Below are 18,032 nucleotides of genomic sequence, written 5' to 3' on the forward strand. Positions count from 1 at the left end.
GCTCCCCCGGGCCCGGCGTGGGTCGGGTTTGTAAATGCTGAATAAAGACAAAGGGAATTTGACCAGACGTGATGGTGCTGCTGCTTTAGGGGGTGAATGGGGGCGGGGGGGTCCGCGCCTGGGACGGGGGGGGCTGGGGGGGCGGCTGTGATGGGGCTGGGGGCAGTAAGTGGGGGCAGGGCCATGGGCTGGGGGCACCGACAGCCCCCCCCAAACGGTGATCGCCCCCCCCCCCCCCCCCCCGGGCCGCCGCGGAGCCCGTTCCCCGCCGCCCCCCCCGAGGGGACCCTTTCCCTCAGACTACATTTCCCGGCATCCCCCCCCCCCGCGCCGCCGCTTCCTGCCTCGCATTCCCGCCCCCGGAGCGCTGAACTCGCGAGAGCCGCAGAGCCCGCCGGGAGCTGTAGTCCACGGTGGTCGCCGGGCCGGGCCTCGCGTGTTGCGCCGCGGGGTCTGCCGGGAGTTGTAGTCCAAGGTATATGTGTGGGGGGCGGGGACTCGCCTTCCCAGCGTGCCCCGCGCGGAGCCCGCGCTCCTGCCCTGCTCGCGCTCTCTCGCTCGCGCTCCCCGGGGTCTCCTCAGCGCGGCGGCGGCGGCAGCGGCGGGGGGCGGCGGCGGCGGCCGGGCGTAGGCGGCTCCGACCATGTCGGGCGAGGAGGAGGCGGCTGAGCTCACCATCGCTGAGGACCTGGTGGTGACCAAGTACAAGATGGGGGGGGACATCGCTAACCGTGAGTGCGGGCCGCGGCCGGGCGGGGGGGAGGTAGGGTGGGGGCGGTAGCGGCGAGGAGGGGGCGCCGGGCCTGTGCGGGGGTCGGGGGGTGACTGGGGGAGAGGGTGTGTGTGTGTGGGGGTAAGTGGCGGGTGGAGGTGGCGGGCCTGGGGCGGGCGGCGAGGCCTGTGGTCCGTCGTTCCCCCCCCCCCCACCACCTCAACAGCCGTTTTCATGGCGGGGGGGGGCGGCCGTACCGTTACCCTCGGGCGGCGGGGGCTCCCCGGTTCCCCCAGGCCCCGGCCCCGCACGGCGGCTGCCGGCACGTGGCCTCCGCGCCCCACGTGCACCGGCGGCGCCGAGGGGGGGGGGAGGCAGGGCCTGCCGCCCCCCCCCCCCCCCTCCGTCCTCCCTCCCGCGGGGGGAGCCGGGAGCGGGGCACGGCCAGGCGGGGCCGGCCCGGCGCCGACGCTGGCCACATCCTGCCCCGGGGCTGCCCCGCTCCGCTCTTTTGTTCGGGGCTTTAACACACCCCCCCCCCCCCTTTCTATGCCGGACAGGGCAGCCGCACCCCCGGGGGACAGAGCCCCCGGTGGGTGGGTGGGTGGCGGGGGCAAGCGCCCGGGAGGAGGGGAGCGCCGGGCTCGGCCCTGGCAGCGGGTTTCTTCGGCGGAGAGACCCGGTCTGCCCGGGGGGAGGCTGCCCCGGGCCGGGGCTGCTGCCCGGCACGGGCTCGGGAGATGCGTTGGTCACCGCTAAAACTTTGCCTTCCCCACCCCGTGTTACTTGTTTTTTGATGTTATTTTCTTTAAACGTTTATTTTTGCTGTATCATTAATAGTGGTTAGCTGCCCCTCGAGAGGGGTGACAGCTGTTTAAAGAGCTAACTGGACCGGTTCTATGAGGTCTTCCCAGCATTATGAACAGCCTCCATAGTGGCGTGTCCCACACTAATTGTTGCTGACTTCAACGCTTCTTTTTAAGTCATCGCTCCTGACGGTAACTTGGGATGCAGCTCCGGAGAGAGACGTGGGGCTGAAAGCCGTGATGATGCGGGTTCCCCTTTGGGAAGGGAGGTCGCCGCTTTGGCTTCTCTGTCTGCTGGGCAAACCGGATTTAATGGCATGCCCTCTGAGTTTGGCTGCATGGAGGGGCTGCCTCCCTTCCCACGGGGGAGAGGCAGCTCGATCGCAGCGTGTCTTCTCCCTTACGGGCAGTGTGAGCGTGTTTGGGAAGAGCAAACACAGAACTGTGGCAAGAAGTTCAAAATTCCTTGGGTTCTTGTCAGAGCGAGGTGCCTTTTAATGATATAAAGTGCTTTTAATTCTCTAAATGAAGCGCTGTGGAAGGCCAGAGTACAATTAGTAGGTGTTCCTTGGTCAGTGCTATCACGCTGTCTGCTTCTTGGTTTTGTTCGAATGCTCTGATGAATGCGGCTCTCCATTTATCTTTGCACTGTTTGTTTTAACATTTCCTGTTCTCGCCTCTCTGTGTCCTGCCATCCACTGAATGTCTCTTTATCAGGCTTTTATCTGTACTTAAAAATATTCCAAATTTGTTATTATTTGTGGCACATGGAAAGGTGACTGAAGAGATTTGAAATTTAATTGTCATGCAGGTGAAAGGCTTCAGGTTTTTACTCAGTGGCAAAGAAATTACAAAAACCAGCCTGCTTGTAAACATCCCCCTCAGTACTTCTGAAATATTTATTGCTGTCATACCTAGAACACGTGCAGAAACTCCCCCCAGATAGAGGCACTTCACAAAACAGCCTCTTGTAAAAACAATGTGCTCACAGAACAAGGAGAAACTGTGAGGATACCTTTTACCTCAGGATCCGAAAACGTTTCAGGGTAAGCTTTATGACTCCCTGTAAAGCATCCCAGCTGGAGAGAGGAGGAAGAAGGGGAAATAGCAGCTCGGGGGTCCGCTGGTGACAGCTGGAGCACCTCAGCCCTTGGACTGGTGGGGAGACCATTGAGATGTGGCTCCTCCAGCAGCCCCTGGGCCCCTGTTTCACCATCGAGATGTGTTTGTGAATGTTACTCTCCACTGTTTCAACCAAAGCCGCCACTTTTACACTCCTTTTCCCCCTTATCCTATAAAGCACGAGGCACACTGTTATCTATGGCGGAACCAAAATGCTGCTGGGGCTTGCAGGTGCTAAAATATGCCCAAAAGTGGGTGCAGGCAGCAAAACTTCCTCTAACCTGCAGCGCGGAGCACGGCCTGTGGAGTTCCTTGTGTTAGGCAGTGCACTGGCAGCTGCCGGCACTGCCAGGCCAGAGCACGTGGGTTACCTTTAAAACACGTTTCTGCCGAGCAAGGGACTAACGTAACTGGCTCTGCTGCGCCGATCCTGCGCCGCTGCCAGCTCTTGTGCCCGACAAAGCCTTTCAGCTGCTCCGTACCTCTGGTCTCACACGTCCGCAGCAGCGGTCCCTGCTCCTTTGATGTGCTGCGCGTCCCAAGTAATTTCCAAACCTGTTTCTGTAGCTCTGACTTCTCCAGAAAGAATGTGGGAGAGCAGTGTTCCTGCTTGGCTGCTTTGTTTGACAGACCTCGGTCAGCACAGGCAGGTGTCTGAAGCTGCAGCGCTTCACCTGTGCAAACCTCCGCGTACATTCGTTTGCTCGCGCTCTCTGTGAAAAAGTTCTCGAAAATAAAATAAAAATTAAAGTGGAATTTCTGCCTGTCCACGGTCCTTTTGGTGAAGAGCTGAGTCCAGAGTCTTGTTCTCTCTTAAGAAACAAACAGATCTTTCTGGCACAGTGCTGTGTGGTGAGCGTTGGTGTTAAGATTTAAGGCTGTTTATCGCTAACATGCTTCAACAGCTTTGTGTCTGTGTTTGAATTAAGGGGTCCTGCGTGCGGTGGTCGAAGCGGCAAACTCCGGAGCATCGGTTCTCTGCCTGTGTGAGAAAGGAGATGCCATGATCATGGAAGAGACTGGCAAGATTTTCAAGAAGGAAAAAGAAATGAAAAAAGGTGAGGCCTGCTCCAAAGATATTTTCAGCGTTGTCATGTTTCTTGGTCCCGTTGGGTGGCTAGTGTGAACGGGCAAGAGCACAGAAAGTGCTACTCGGTGCTAATTAGCCTAAGAAATAGTTTGCTGTTCCCAGAAAGCCAATTTTAACCCAAATCCTCCTACCTGCCCTGCTGGTAAGCATCACTGATGAGCCTCAGCTTCCCCTTTCAATTCACCCAATCATCCACACTGTTGTCCAGAGTAACTCCTGTTTCAATGTCCTCCCTTCAGGAAGTCCTGCAGTACGGTTATCGCTGGTCTGTAGTTGCCGTGGAAATTGTGTGACACTCGAGTGTGTCACCGAGAGCTCCCTGATTTCTGTTCTGGAGACTTGAGGTCCCTTTTGCAGGTGGCTCACCACCCTGGATCTATTTCTTTGATGGTTGCCTGGGCAAAAGGAGAGCCGGTGCAGGAGCAGACCACGCACTGCCTTCCTCGTGGCTTTTTGGCTAGAGACTTGTGTAACGGGGCATTTTACAGCACTTCAAAAATTGAAATCTGGAGTGATGATCCACATTGGCGGGGCTGCTGCCTGTGCCGGGTGTGAGGCTGCATGGTTTCATGGACTTTTTTTTTTTTTTTTTTTTCCCCTTTATAGGTATTGCCTTCCCAACGAGTATATCAGTAAATAACTGTGTGTGTCACTTCTCCCCCCTGAAGAGTGACCAAGACTACATCCTCAAAGATGGAGACTTGGTCAAAATGTAAGTGTCTTGGTTATACTTCTTGTGAATTTACTGTTGGCACCTGGGCTTTGGTTTCTAGTCCTGCTTGTTGTGTCAAATCTTCCTCAGCGTGGCTAATTAAAGAATCTAATAGCTAGTCAAGTGAAGCGCTTGAAACATACTTGAGTCTTCTGATACTTCTAGAAGTCACACAAGTTTTGTGAGCTGTGATGCCCCACCTGTAATTAATTCTCTCTTTGTGTTGCAGTGACTTGGGAGTCCATGTTGATGGCTTCATAGCAAATGTAGCACACAGTTTTGTCATAGACGCCTCAAAGGTAGGTTTTTAATGGAGTGGTGCCTCTTGCCACTGCTACTTTACATGCAGTCTAAAGGAGATATTAAAAAGCTGATGTTCAGGTGCCTCTGGTTCCAAAGGCAGCAGGAGCATGGAGCCTCGGAGAGGTGTCTGCTTCATTTCACAAAGGCACCGCAGGTCTGGTGTCACGGCAGTGACAGGGTGAAAACCGTCCCTTTCCTAAAAATTATTCAGTCCTCTGGAAAACGAGGGCTGCCACGCTGTTTCAACACATACAATTTTGCAAGGTTACAAATAATTTGAGGCAAACCATGTGTGAGTGGCACTGCAGTGAGTTATTTGCATGTAGAGTGTCTGCGGCTGTGGGGTGGACTGGGCAGACTGGTTTTGCTGCCCCCTCTACTGGCCGAGGCACAGGGAGCTGAGCGCTGCGCTGCTGGGAGTCTCTGCCTTCTTCACCTTTGCAAACTGAGCTCAGGGGCGACTTGTTCTTCAGACCCCAAAACTAGTCCCTGCTGCCCACTTCTCCTGCCTGAATGCACCAGCATGGACTTTTCTCACCTGGGGCTGACTGCAGCGTACAGCCCTGGCACGTGTTGGTGAGGATGCCACCGTGGCACGCGTGGTTTGGTCAGGCATTTTCGAAGTAACACTAAGCCTTGCTCATGCGGAGGGGATTACTGTTGTGTGTGTAAAGTTGTCACGTAAGCTTGGAACAAATTTTTAGCTGTAGTCTTGGGAGGAGGATGGTGGTGTGGGTCTTGGGAATGGTGTTTCTCCAGTGGCTGTGTCTGAACAACTTGATGGGGAGAAGCCAAAAAAGAAAAAAATCTTTTGAAGTGTATTGAAATCTTTCCAGTCCACATTTCTGGCTACAGGAGGGTCGTGTTCTGTTTTCAGTCTTTGACAGTGATATGCTTGTACCAGGGTGTCTCTGTTGAAACTCGTGAGAGAGCCAATTTGGTTGTGGCTGATACTGATCTGCTCTTTTAAAGGAGGAGAGGCTAATGATTGAGCTGTGGAGCCAGAAGCCCTTCCACTTCTGAGATAGATTTCCCCGTTCACTCGGCGGGGAGTGTGTCCAGTTAGATGGAGAGTCTCCATCTCTAGATACTCAGAACAGTGTTCTTGCTAATAAGAGGGAAGGGAACATACATTAAAAAGCCTTTATTTTTCTGTTCTTCCAGGAAAACCCTGTGTCAGGCCGTAAAGCTGATGTCATCAAGGCGGCTCATCTGTGTGCTGAAGCTGCTCTGCGCTTGGTAAAGCCTGGAAACCAGGTGAGTGACTAATACGGGGGAAAGTATGTCTGGGCACGGGGCGACGAGCTCAAGCACAGACGCTGCCTGTGCCACGCTTTGTGTGTAGAAATAAAAGCGTGTGACCTTGCCTGGGAAGAATTGCCCAGCGATGTGGGGAATCTGGAAGCAGCTGTCTGCAGACAGCTGAGCCGCTGCTGGGGTGAGCACTGGCCCGCTGGGGCAGGTGGCAGTGACTCTTCTGTCAGCAGCTCTGGCTTCCCTGTGGGACCTGAGCTCTTCCTTGTGCGATGGTGGCTTCGCAGAGAAGCCTCGGTGCTCCCACTCGCGGGTCCTTTTCTCGTTGAAGACAGCTGGGCTTGCACAGCAACTCTGCTGAACAGTGCTCCCGTAAATCTCCCACTTGCACCTCTCCCTCGCCTTGTGCTCAGGCGCCTCAGCAGTCGTGGGCGATCTCCTTTGTTGCTGTGTTACTATTCCAGACGTACTTGTGTTGCTCTTAGTTGCTAGTGTAATCCCTAAAGAGGGATGGCTTGTGAGAAGGCACTGGGTGCAGTGCGGGAGGCTGAGCTGGCCTCGTGTTACGTGTCGTTTTTGTTGATACAGGATTAAAAATGGAACCCTGACACTGTTTCTCCTTTTTTTTTTTTTTTTTTTCTTGGAGGTGTTAAAGCACCAGTCAGTTAGAAAGCCTGCCTGTTTTATCACAGAACACTGCTGAGTTAAAAAAAAAAGTCATGATTGTGGCTTGAATTTTATATCCTTAATGTGATTTCATGTGTCCTTCATCCAGAACACACAAGTGACAGATGCATGGAACAAAATAGCCCACTCGTTTCACTGCACGCCGATTGAAGGTAAGGATGGGGGAGCAGCTGATCAGAGGTAGCAGTGTTTTAGCTGCACACTAAATCCTGAGCTGCCCTATTCAAAATCTGGAAAACATTTAATGACTAGGAGTCCTAGACATGCCATCTTAAAATGCAGCAGCCTTTGCTAAAAAAAATCCCTTCAAAACTCTAGATTCTTCTTCCTTCCTCTGTTTTTTTGATTTTTAAAGATGCATTAATCTAGGAACAATAGAGATGGACTTCCACAGCTGGTAGGTAGTGTCCTGGCTCGTGGACTTCCTGCTGACCTTGGGCAAATCGCGTGGTCCTTTGCTTTCATACTTGAGCACTCGTAGTTAAAACCCCTTTAGCAAATCCATAACAGAGCTTGTTTGTAATTCAAGAGCCACTGGAAAAGAAGCCCATAGATATGCAGGGTATGTAATTTCCTTCCAACTCCAAACTCATTCACGTTCTCTTAGCAGTGTTGATAATGGGCGAGTGGGAAGGCGCTGGGATAGCTTCTGGTAGAAATGAGACCACTGGCTTTTTGTCTGAAAGGTGGCGAGAGAGCTTAGCCTGACATTTGGCACATGCAGATGCTTTTCTCCTAGTTGGTGACATCACTGTCAAATGGTTCTTTCAGCCACAATTACATTGGTCCACTATTAGTTAAATTCCCTGAAATACTGTAAAGCTGGCTCGTTCTCTTCACTCGCATGAGCCCAATCTTGGAACATCAGTTCCCTGTTCCTTGTGTGGGATGGCTTTGTGGGTCTCCTTAGTGCTTTGCTCCTTTCTCTGTGAAAAAACATGGCATCAGCTGCAGTGAGGAGGCGGCCGCTCACACTGTCAAGGGAGTTTAAGCAGCCACTGTTTTGGAAACAGTCAAGTGCCGTAATTATCTAGGCACTGGCAGCAGCATAAGGCCCCAGTTGATGAAAACAAACGGAGCTGTTGGCGGCTGGGGTTGTGCTTTCCCTTTCTGCCAGCGGCAGCCGTCCTTCCTGAACGGAGATGTGCGACTGTCCCTGCTGGCTGGTGGCTTGGGGAGCAGAACAGGAACGGCTGCAAGTGTCTCTTCCTAGGCTTCGATTTGAAGGTGAACTGTAGGACAGAAGGGAAAAGTGAAGCAAACCCCTCAAAATACCCTTTAAGTGCTGTACAGCTGAGGTACTGGGGAAAGGACTGAAAGTTTCTATTAACTTGATATTTGGCATCTTTAAAAACACCCGAGGGTGCGTCGCACGTGCCTGCGACTTCACCTTCAGTCCGTTCCAGCCCACTGGTGTAGTGCACATGCCTTATGGAGAAGTGGCAGTACTTGAAAGGGCTCGGTGGCTGGCTGTGCTTCTTGCAGGAGCTTGCAGCTCCTCCTCACTGGCGAGGAAGCATTGCTGAAGTCAGAGTGGGCTTTGGGGAGCTCCGTGTCTGTGCTAATGCACTTGACGGTTCACGACTGAGGGAAGCTGAGGAAGTGCTAACGCCAATGATGGTTTGCTTTCCTCCTCGTTCTAGCTGAGGGCTGCAGTCCTGGGCCCTGGAGTGTTAATAATGCAAGTCACTGTGTAGCTGGTTTGCAGCTCAGAGGTGTTAATGGATTCTCTTATCACGGCAGGGATGCTGTCGCATCAGCTGAAACAGCATGTGATCGATGGAGAGAAAACAATCATCCAGAACCCTACAGACCAGCAAAAGTGAGCATCACCTCTGGGGTTGCTGCTTCCAGCAGCATTTGGGAGGGGTGTGACTAGGTCCAGAATGGTGACCCTGTTTCTTGCTGTGGTATCAAGGCGGGGATGTAGCAGGTATGTTTAATTTAACTGGGTTGTAGACTGCTCCCCGTGTGGCCTCTTTCTTGAAGTCTGACCCAGTAGGGCAGATCTGTAGCTTGTTAGCCCCGTATCTTCTTGTCCGTTCTGTGTGAACATGAAGCGTGGCTCTGTGTTTGCGGATTGTTCTAAGAAAGAAAGAAAGGCTTGAAGTCGCTGACGTGAGGCTCCTTGCTGGCACCTGCGAGTGTTCTTGGTTTCTGTCCAGTTTCTCGAAGGAGTCTGCCAGCAAAATAACCAACTGTTGCTAGTTGTAGCGGTGGATGCTAATTCACCAGGAGCTGTGCCAAGACCTATCGTTTGTCTTGCAGAAGCTGCCAGGAGCCCACTGGATGGGGATCACTGTCAATAGCATCTCGGGATGGTTTTGAACAAATGAGCTGGATATGTCATTCCGTTCTCTTCCAGCAGCTTTTCTCCCTCAGGGATCCCTCGGGGTTGGGTCTCACACTGAATATTTAGAGCTCAGTGGCTTTAAATCCAGCACTTGGACTGTTAAGTTTTCAGGTGTGGTGATGTACCAGGCGTGGTGGGGCTCTTGGCCTGCCTAGGATGTGACCACAAGTTCAAAGAGCTGATGCTGAATGTCTGAGAGACCTCCCACCCTTTATTGGGGATGGAGCTACTTGTCATGAGCAGGAGGAGCACTGGCTTGTCATTGTTTTTCTCTGCCAACCTGTCACTGATCAGGTCTGCTGCCTGGCATCTTCAATTTCTGCATCTTCTGTGCCAGCTTTTGCTCTTCTGGTTAGGGACCTGGTCACTGTAGCACTACTTTGTGCTTGTAGACCTTCTCGGGCTAAGCCCAGTGTGGGCTTGTTTGAGGTACTGTGGCTGTGTAGGAGGTTTTGTCTTCTCTATTTACTATTCTTTGACTCACCAAACTTTTTTCATCCAGGAAGGACCATGAAAAAGCAGAATTTGAGGTCCATGAAGTTTACGCTGTTGATGTTCTTGTCAGCAGTGGAGAGGGAAAGGTGAGTCCGGTGCTTCTTGGCCTGATGTTCCTCTGTGTGTGTGGTCAAAGCGTCCGTGTTTCAGGATAGTCATCAGCAGCAAGTGGTGCTAACAGCCACATCCTTGTGGGTGCCAATTCCAGCCGGGGAATACTTGTTGCCTGGGTATTGTTGCGGTTTTTTGGGTGGAGCTTTTTCCATCCGAAAAGTTGAGGTGCACCTTTACAGTGTCAGAGTATGGACAGTGCTTGTCTGATACAGCCATCCCAGCATGCGCAAGCAGTTGGCTAATCTGGCTGAGGAGGTGCTGCGCTGCTTTCCTGGTCTCTCAGCGCTATTTGCATTTTCAGGCAAAGGATGCTGGACAGAGAACTACAATTTACAAAAGGGACCCCTCCAAACAGTATGGCTTGAAGATGAAAACCTCCCGTGCCTTTTTCAGTGAGGTGGAGAGGCGCTTTGATACTATGCCATTTACTCTCAGGTATTTGCTCTTACTCGTGGCCTCCCCATGTGTTCAGAGCTGGATGCTCTGCATGAGCTTACAGACCATGCTGACAGCAAGACTGACTTGCTTTTGCCATCCTGTCGCAGAGAAGGAGGCAGACTTTACTGCTTTACGTTGGGGTTTGCTGTATTTGAGCCTAGGAGTGGGTGTAGGAAGGATGTTACAGGCTTAAGCAGGAATTCCAGACAGAGCCTGAGGATTTGAGAATCTCCTGTGCCTCGTGTGGCAGGTGGGGAGCTGGGAGTTGTGTTTAAAATAAAACAGAGAGGGGTGAAAGCAGTGTCAGGGTGCAGCATGCAGAGGTGAGGCAGTTCCAGTCAATTTTTGTGAGGTACTCTCAAACTAAGGAAACAACGTTCACTTAACAGGCTCTTTTCATCCTTAAATCCACTTGCCTTTCCCACTCTCTGGAGGTAACAGTTCACCTGGCAGTTGCCTGCTCTGGCAGTCTGCTTTGTCACTGCACCACAACGTTGCCAGGGCGAGGGGGACGCAAGTGAATAAAGTCTCCAGCCTGACCCTGGTGGCAATTCTGAAACCTGCGGGGTGGAGTCTGGCTTCTAGGAAAGGGCCTGAGCTCAGGTGTGGCTCTGTCTCCTCCGCAGGGCATTTGAGGATGAGAAGAAGGCCAGGATGGGGGTGGTGGAATGCGCCAAACACGAGCTGCTCCAGCCTTTCAATGTCCTCTACGAAAAGGAAGGTGAGAGCTGGTGGTGGGAGGACTGAGAGCCGGGTGTGGATGGGCACTCAGCAGACAAGTGTTGGTTGCTTCCGGAGTCTGGTGAGACCGGTGCTGATTCTGTCGCTGTATAAATACCAGAGATGCCCTTCAAGGGCCCTGGGATTTATCCTCCAGGAAACTCGCTACCCGTTGGCTTCTGGATCTTGTTTTGGAATCATTCCAGTGATGAGATGAAATTTTTTGTGGAGTAATTTCCTGGGCAGGAGGAGAGATTGATGGCTGAGGCTCTCTGGTTTGCTTACAGAGCAGGCTTGGCAGGGTGGTGCTGAAGGAATCATTTTGCCCTGGCCAGGGTAGGTTTAAGAAGTTCCTGCGAGATGGTTTAGGGCTGTGACAGTGTGGAAATGGCAAAGGAATCGAAATGTCTGTTTGGAAACATCTGCCCAGATACCTGGTGGATTGGCTACATGGGGGCTGTGGCGTAGTAACGCCTGTTTCTGTCTCGCAGGAGAGTTTGTTGCACAGTTCAAATTCACAGTGCTTTTAATGCCCAATGGTCCTATGAGGATAACCAGCGGCCCCTTTGAACCAGAACTCTACAAGTCAGAGTTTGAGGTGCAAGATGGAGAACTGAAGGTTGGTTAAAAATAATAATAAATAGATGTGATGTAGCACATTGCGTGGGTCACCCTGTCTTTGCATCCCTCGGGGTGAAGGTGGGAAGTAAAATCCGGACAACAGGGGAGGGGCTGAGGCATGAGCTTAGAAAGGAAAAGGTGTTCTTAAAACCAGGTTGGGCCCTTATCTCCTGCATCAAGCGCCAGCTCTAGTGGCTTGATAAGGACACCCAGCCCTTTCCTAGGAATGGCTGAGAAGTCTCAACAGCCGGCTCCAAGGCCTCATACCTCAGCGGGGTGTGAGGCTGTGGCATTCCCCATCTATCACTGCACCCCTTGGGACTTACCACCATTCCTTCAGTGGCTGTCGGCGCTTGTTCTGCTTTAAAGGCATTTCCCTTTATCTTCTGTCAAAAAAAGGAGTCTGCTTTCTGGCTGCTTATGTTTCCTTCCTCTCTGCAGGCCCTTCTACAAAGTTCTGCAAGCCGGAAGACCCAGAAAAAGAAGAAAAAGAAGGTAATTTGGCCACGTTTTGTGAGGATTCGTGGCACGTTATCTCTTGCAATTGGCAGCGCCCGAATGTTACCCAGGTCCTGCGTGGTCACGTTTTGGGCTCGCCTCTCAGCCCACCTTAAAGTATACTCTGGTGTTCCCCTGGCGCGGGAAGCGGCAGCCTTGTGGGAAGGGGCCTCTAGGTGCCTTGGGTGGGCTGCCTCGTACCCGCTGCCAGCGCTGTGGCTGTGCGCAGTCCCCGAGCGAGCCCCTGTTCTGACCGCCGCCGTGGGTTTGTTTCCACAGGCCTCCAAGAACGCAGAGAATGCCACCACGGGAGAGACAGCGGAAGAGAATGAGGCTGGCGACTGAGCAGCTCCTGCTCCCTCGATGTAGCACCCAATTCACACACACTCGCCCCTTTTCCCCCAAAAAACAGAAGCAAAATAATCTAGCACTGTTTGTCTCTTACGACCAAAACAAACAGTCTGGACTTCCCACTGACTACAACCAGCTCCTATTGACTTTGCCAATGAGGGAGGATTCTCTCAGCCACTTCAGACTACTTAAAAAAAGAAAGCAGAAAAATAAAATCAGGAGTAAAAGCTAGTCTATATCCACTCTTTCTAACCTTTTATACTACCCATACTTGTTGAAGAGGTGAACAACTAAGCCGATCCCAGTGAGAGAGGGAGTGTAGAGAGCTGCCTGCTTTCTTCTTCCTCCTCTCTTCTTTTTAATTTCTCCCATTACAGATTTTCTTGGAGGAAAAAAAAAACCAAACCAAACAGCTCATTACACCCGAGAAAAAGTGCCCTGTGTTTAGTGATATGGTACACGTGGACGGTGTAAGGTGATCTGCCTTGCCATGCCATCTCAGCTCCTCCAGGCGGTGTAGGCATTCCTCTCCCTGGGGCAGAGGATTTCTCACTCTTTTCTTTTAGCCTCTAGATTGTACATTTATAATTGGGAAAAATATCAAATTTTATCTCCCCTGTGAAACTGTAGACTGTTCAGTCTACTCTGTTCTGTCTCTGCCTTGATTTACGTATAAACACTCTATTTTTTAATATGCCGCTGTGGCGAGCTCGTTTTTAAATTTGACTGTCCAACTTGCTCGGAAGCAGATGATGTTCCCCACCTGACAGCTCTGCAGAGTCGCAGGAGGCCAGTGAGCTGCCTGCCACCCGGCAGTGGTTTTTAATTCCCTGGTGTCCCGGGGAGTTTCATTCTTCCCCGTGGCTGGTTTCCATGGCCTGCGAGGATGTTCCAATCTTTGACGTGCATTGGTGGCTCTCAGAAGGGTCTCCTGTCCGCATGTGCTCCTCTGGTGATAGGCGAGGGAAATGCTACAGGAGTTGTCGGACTTGGGCTAGAGTCCGGCCAGGGGTATCGCTCTTTTTTAGTAAGTCTTTTTAAAAAAAAAAAAAAAAAAAAAGAAGAAAAAGAAGGAAAAAAAAAAAGAAAAAAGCCGATTGAATTACATGTAGTTGAATGTGAGGTTTTTTTCTTTGCGGATACCTGCTGACCGGCTCTCTGGTTATTCCCCTGCTGTAGCTGGATTTGGGAAAAACTCGCCTTTAAAAATGCTCCTGGGCGTCTCTGCAGGCACCGTGCTTCCTCGCCAAGATCTGGGTTTTCCACCCCAAACTCCACACGTGCAAATATTACCAAAGTCAATAAAAGAGAATAAATGATGCGCTATTTTTTTTTCTGAATTTTTCCATCTCTCTCTGCTCCTGTTCTTGAACTCTTCCAGCTCCAGCGGGACCCCGGGGCCGGCGCAGAGCCGAGGGGCCGGGGACGGTGTGGGATGGACGTGGGGTCCTCGCCCAGCGCTGGCCGGAGCAGGGGGGCTGGAGCTGCTGGTGGTCTGGTCTGGGCAGCTCCAACGTCTTAACCAAGGCCTTGAGGGGAAAAAAGAAACCTTGTTCCCTGGGAGGAACATTTTAGCATTTTTAAGCAATATTCTGCCCTCTGTGGAAGAAAGGCAGAGCTAACCTTTCTCATAGTCAACAATACAGATTTATAAACCGCTGAGACTTGCTAGAGGTTTACTTAATTTTCTATTTTTACTTTAAAGAGAAAAAAACAACACTGTACCTCTTGACACAAGAAACAAAAATCCAGTTGTTGAAGACTTTTGACTCCTGAGAAGACCTCTGTAATTGAATTTTTTTTTTTTCCCTCCGAATAAACGTGACTGGTGACATCTCCCTTTGGCCAGAGGAACGGCTCTGCTCTCTGGGGCTGGGGGGGCAGCGCGGGGGGGGACGGGGGTGCGGGGACCCCCCACCGGGCCCGGGGCTGCGCAAAATGGCCGCCGGCTGACGGACTACAGTTCCCGTGATGCCTCGGCGGGCGAGGACTACAACTCCCGTCGTGCCCCGCGCCGAAGTGGGCGGAGACCTGCCCGCTACCCTATAAATAGGCCCCGGTAGGCACCAGGGCCCTCTCTCGGCCGCCGCTGCCGCCATCTTGTGGGCCGCCGCCGGCCGCCTCCATCCGTCGCCATCCGCCGTCCGCGCCGCCGCCCGCCCGCCGGGACTGAGCGCGGCGCCTCCGCACCGCCATGAGGGCCAAGGTGAGCGGCGGGGGGCGACCGATGGCGCCTCATTCCACCCCCTCCCCTTCCCCGGGGGGGTCTCCAGCAACGGCCGGGCCCGGCCGGAGGGGGGAGCGCTGTGGGCTGGAGAGCCCGGGGGGGTGGTGTCCGTTGCACCGGGACGTGGAGCGGGGCCGGGGGGCTCGGTTTGACGGGGGGGGGCTCCTTGGGGGGGGGGGGGGGCGGAGCCGGGGTCTCTGGGGACGAGTGTCTATCGCGGGGTGGGGGGGGGGGTGTGTGTGTGTCTATTGCGAGGGGCTGGTCCCTGTCGCGGGGGTGGGGGGGGGGTGTCTGTTGGGGGACACCGGGCTGGGGGTTGGGCCTCGCGGCGGGCACACACGCAGACACACACGGGGCGGGGGGGGCGGCCCCAGCACCCCGGTATCGGCAATAACGCACCCCCCCCCTCTTTTTTTTCTCCCACCCAGTGGCGCAAGAAGCGCATGCGCAGGTACGTGAGGCTCCCCTGGGGCCGCCGTCCCCCGGTCCGGTCCCGCCGCGGGGCGGGAACGGGACCCCACCGCCTCCATCCTGTCCTGCCGGGCGGGACCGGTCCCGGGTCCTGAGCGCCGCTCTCTCCCGTAGGCTGAAGCGGAAGAGGAGGAAGATGAGGCAGAGGTCCAAGTAGGCCCCGCCGCGGGGCCACCGCCGACACCGGGGGGGGACGTCCTGGTGTCCACCGCCCTCCCTCCCGGGGCGGGAAGGAAGGAAGGAACGGGCCCGGTGCCCCGAGCCGGGGAGGGGGAAGGAACCTGCTGCGCCGGGCCGGTTGTTTGCTCTGTGGCGGCCGTTGTGCCGGGAATAAAGCTGGTGGTGTTGGGACGCGGTGTGGTTCCTGCCGGGGGCCGGGGCGGGGGGCGGAGCGGCGGCGGGTTCCTCCGGTAACGGGGGCGGGCGGGACCGGGGTCACCGGGCGGCGCTGGGGTGGGATCCCGCCCCGCGGGGCCGGTAGGGGGGAGGGACCGGGGATTGCCGGCGCGGCCGGGAGAGGCGAGATGGCGGCGCACACGTGTGACGTCACGGTGACGGATGAGCGCCGCGCGAGGTACGCCGGGAGGGAAAAAGAAAAAAAAGCGCGGTTTCTTCCGGGTCGCCCCGGTAGCACCATAGAGCGCTTCCTGCCCGGCGCAGAGCGGCGGCCGGAAGGGGCCGCTCATTGTTGGCGCTGGAGGACCCGCGAGGAGGCCGCGAGCGGGTGAGTGCGGGACGGGCCGCGCCGGGGACGGGACGGGCCGCGCCGCTACCGGGAACGGGGCTTCGCTCCGCCGTCCCGGGGCTCCCCCGCGGTGGCCGCCCCCGCCGCGCCCCGGGCCGAGCCGCCGCCGGGCCTGCCCCGGGCCTGTGGGGCCGTTGCTATGGAGACCCGGCGGGGGGGGGGGGGGGGGCTGCGCCCCCTCCGCCCTCCGGCTGCGCCCCCTCCGCCCTCCCGCTGCGCCCCGGCGGGGCTGTCACCGGGCGGACGTCTCGGTCCCTCGGGCCGGGGACCGGCGGCGCCCGGGCCTTTCCAGCCGCCCCCGGTGACGCCGCCGGTACTGGCAGCCCGGGGGAGCTGCCGTGAGGGGTTGCCCGGGCCCCCCCACCGGCTCCCTTCGCGGCTCGGCCCGGGGCGGCGGTGGCACCGGCACCGGGCAGGGACACTCGGGGCTGCCCGGGCCGTGCTGTCCCCGGCCCGGTGCTGGTGCTTTGGGGTGGGTGTTTACCTAACTCCCGGCCTCCCCGGTGCCAGGCGGCCGCTCCCGGTCCCCTCCCTCACCACCCTCCCCTCCCTCCCGCAGTGCCCGGAGCCCCGCGGCGGCGGCGGCGAAGATGCCGGACCGTGACAGCTACAACAACGGCAACAGCGGGGATGAGGTGGGCGCCAACGCCGACGACATCTGCCGCGATTTCCTGCGCAACGTCTGCAAACGAGGCAAGCGCTGCCGCTTCCGGCACCCCGACATCAGCGAGGTCACCAACCTGGGCGTGCGCAAGAACGAGTTCATCTTCTGCCACGATTTCCAGAACAAGGAGTGCGTCCGTCTCAACTGCCGTTTCATCCACGGCACCAAGGAGGACGAGGACTGCTACAAGAAGACGGGAGAACTGCCCCCGCGCCTGAGGCAGAAGGTGGCCGCCGGGCTGGGCCTCTCGCCCGCTGACCTGCCCAACAGCAAGGAGGAGGTGCCCATCTGCAGGGACTTCTTGAAGGGCGACTGCCAACGGGGCGCCAAGTGCAAGTTCCAGCACCTGCAGCGGGACTACGAGTACGAGGCGCGGGGCATGGCGGCCCGCGAACAGGGCATCGTCCCCGCCGTCCGCCGCTACGACCCCTACGACGCCATCTACGACCCCGACCGTTACGACGACCATGACCCCGTGCTGAAGCGGCGACGGGTGGACGGCTTGCACTTCGAGACCTACGAGTACAGCTTCGCCAGCCCGCGGACGGTGGAGTACCGGCTGCTGGAGGAGGAGAACATCATGCTGCGCAAGCGCGTGGAGGATCTCAAGAAGCAGGTGAACAACCTGCTGGCCACCAACGAGGTGCTGCTGGAGCAGAACGCCCAGTTCCGCAACCAGGCCAAGGTGATGACGCTGAGCTCCACTGCCACTGCCACCGAGCAGACTCTGGCCCCCACTGTGGGCACCGTCACCAACTACAACCACAGCATCGCCCAGACCCACACCACGCTCAGCAGCCAGGCCCTCCAGCCCCGGCCCGTCTCCCAACAGGATTTGGTAGCTCCTGCCGGAGCCCAGGCGGCTCCCCCTGCCAACGCCGCTCCCCCCATGAACCCAGAAATCACCCCGCTTTCGGCCGCCTTGGCCCAGACCATCGCGCAGGGCATGGCCCCCCCCGGTCTCCATGGCGCCGGTGGCCGTTTCAGTGGCGCCGGTGGCCGTTTCGATGGCGCAGCCGTTGGGCGGGATCACCATGAGCCATGCCACCACCCCTATGGTGACGTACCCCATCGCCTCCCAGAGCATGAGGATAACGGCCATGCCCCACTGACCCCCCCCGCTGCAGGGACCGCGCCGCTGGCGAGGGGGGATGGGGCAGCCGGTGGGACCGCCAACCCCCTGTGAAACTGAGCCGAGGAGGAGGAAGGGCAGACCCTCCCCAGCCTGTGGACAATGGTGGGGGCTCTCGCCTGGCGGTGCGGTAACCCCCCCAAACCAGGGGCTTTGCGCCTCGGCCCGGCACCTGCTGCACCGGGGTGGGGGGGTTGTTGGTAAAACCTCCCGGGGAGGGTTGGGGCTGCTCCCCTCAGGGAGCCCTGTGTATGGACACGGCCCCCCCCCCCCACCCTCCCCGGTGCCGGGTCTGTGTCCCGGTGCTGGGGGAGGGGGGGGGGGGCGGCACCGGGGCCGCGGCTCCCCCGGGCCCTGTAACATTTTCAACTATTAAAAAAACCAGAAACTCAACGGCGATCGCTCTGCCGCCCCCGCCCCGGCTCTGCCGCGACTCTCCCGGGGGTGGGGGGTGGCGGGGAGCGGCCGGTGTCCCCGGGGAAGGGCGGGACGGGGACACAGGGAGACGCCGCTCCCG

The 18,032-nt window shown here is 56.4% G+C and overlaps 2 protein-coding genes across 2 annotated transcripts; both read left to right on the forward strand.

Moving 5' to 3' along the window:
• Positions 1-526: 526 nt before the first annotated feature.
• On the forward strand, positions 527-13,602 carry PA2G4 (proliferation-associated 2G4). Its single transcript, XM_030036938.2, has 13 exons — positions 527-731; positions 3,570-3,698; positions 4,337-4,442; positions 4,672-4,741; positions 5,910-6,002; positions 6,775-6,838; positions 8,430-8,508; positions 9,542-9,620; positions 9,950-10,083; positions 10,713-10,807; positions 11,298-11,425; positions 11,869-11,922; positions 12,205-13,602. The coding sequence occupies exons 1-13, from the start codon at positions 644-646 to the stop codon at positions 12,268-12,270; spliced, it is 1,185 nt and encodes a 394-aa protein (XP_029892798.1). The 5' UTR covers positions 527-643; the 3' UTR covers positions 12,271-13,602.
• Positions 13,603-15,373: 1,771 nt separating this feature from the next.
• ZC3H10 (zinc finger CCCH-type containing 10) lies at positions 15,374-17,892 on the forward strand. Its single transcript, XM_030036937.2, is given in 3 exon segments — positions 15,374-15,698; positions 16,279-17,331; positions 17,333-17,892. Coding segments are annotated over 3 exon segments (1,416 nt in total). The 5' UTR covers positions 15,374-15,498; the 3' UTR covers positions 17,496-17,892.
• The last annotated feature ends 140 nt before the right edge of the window (positions 17,893-18,032 follow it).

The sequence above is a fragment of the Aquila chrysaetos genome, chromosome 15 (genome assembly GCF_900496995.4).
Source record: "Aquila chrysaetos chrysaetos chromosome 15, bAquChr1.4, whole genome shotgun sequence".
NCBI lineage: Eukaryota > Metazoa > Chordata > Aves > Accipitriformes > Accipitridae > Aquila > Aquila chrysaetos.

What these genes read in the sequence shown, in the direction of transcription:
- PA2G4 (XM_030036938.2), top strand. Translation starts at nt 644, where the DNA reads ATGTCGGGCGAGGAGGAGGCGGCTGAGCTCACCATCGCTGAGGACCTG. An exon ending in GGAAAAAGAAATGAAAAAAG is followed by an intron (nt 3,699 to 4,336) that starts GTGAGGCCTGCT and finishes TCCCCTTTATAG; the next exon opens with GTATTGCCTTCCCAACGAGT. An exon ending in AGAAAAAGAAGAAAAAGAAG is followed by an intron (nt 11,923 to 12,204) that starts GTAATTTGGCCA and finishes TTGTTTCCACAG; the next exon opens with GCCTCCAAGAACGCAGAGAA.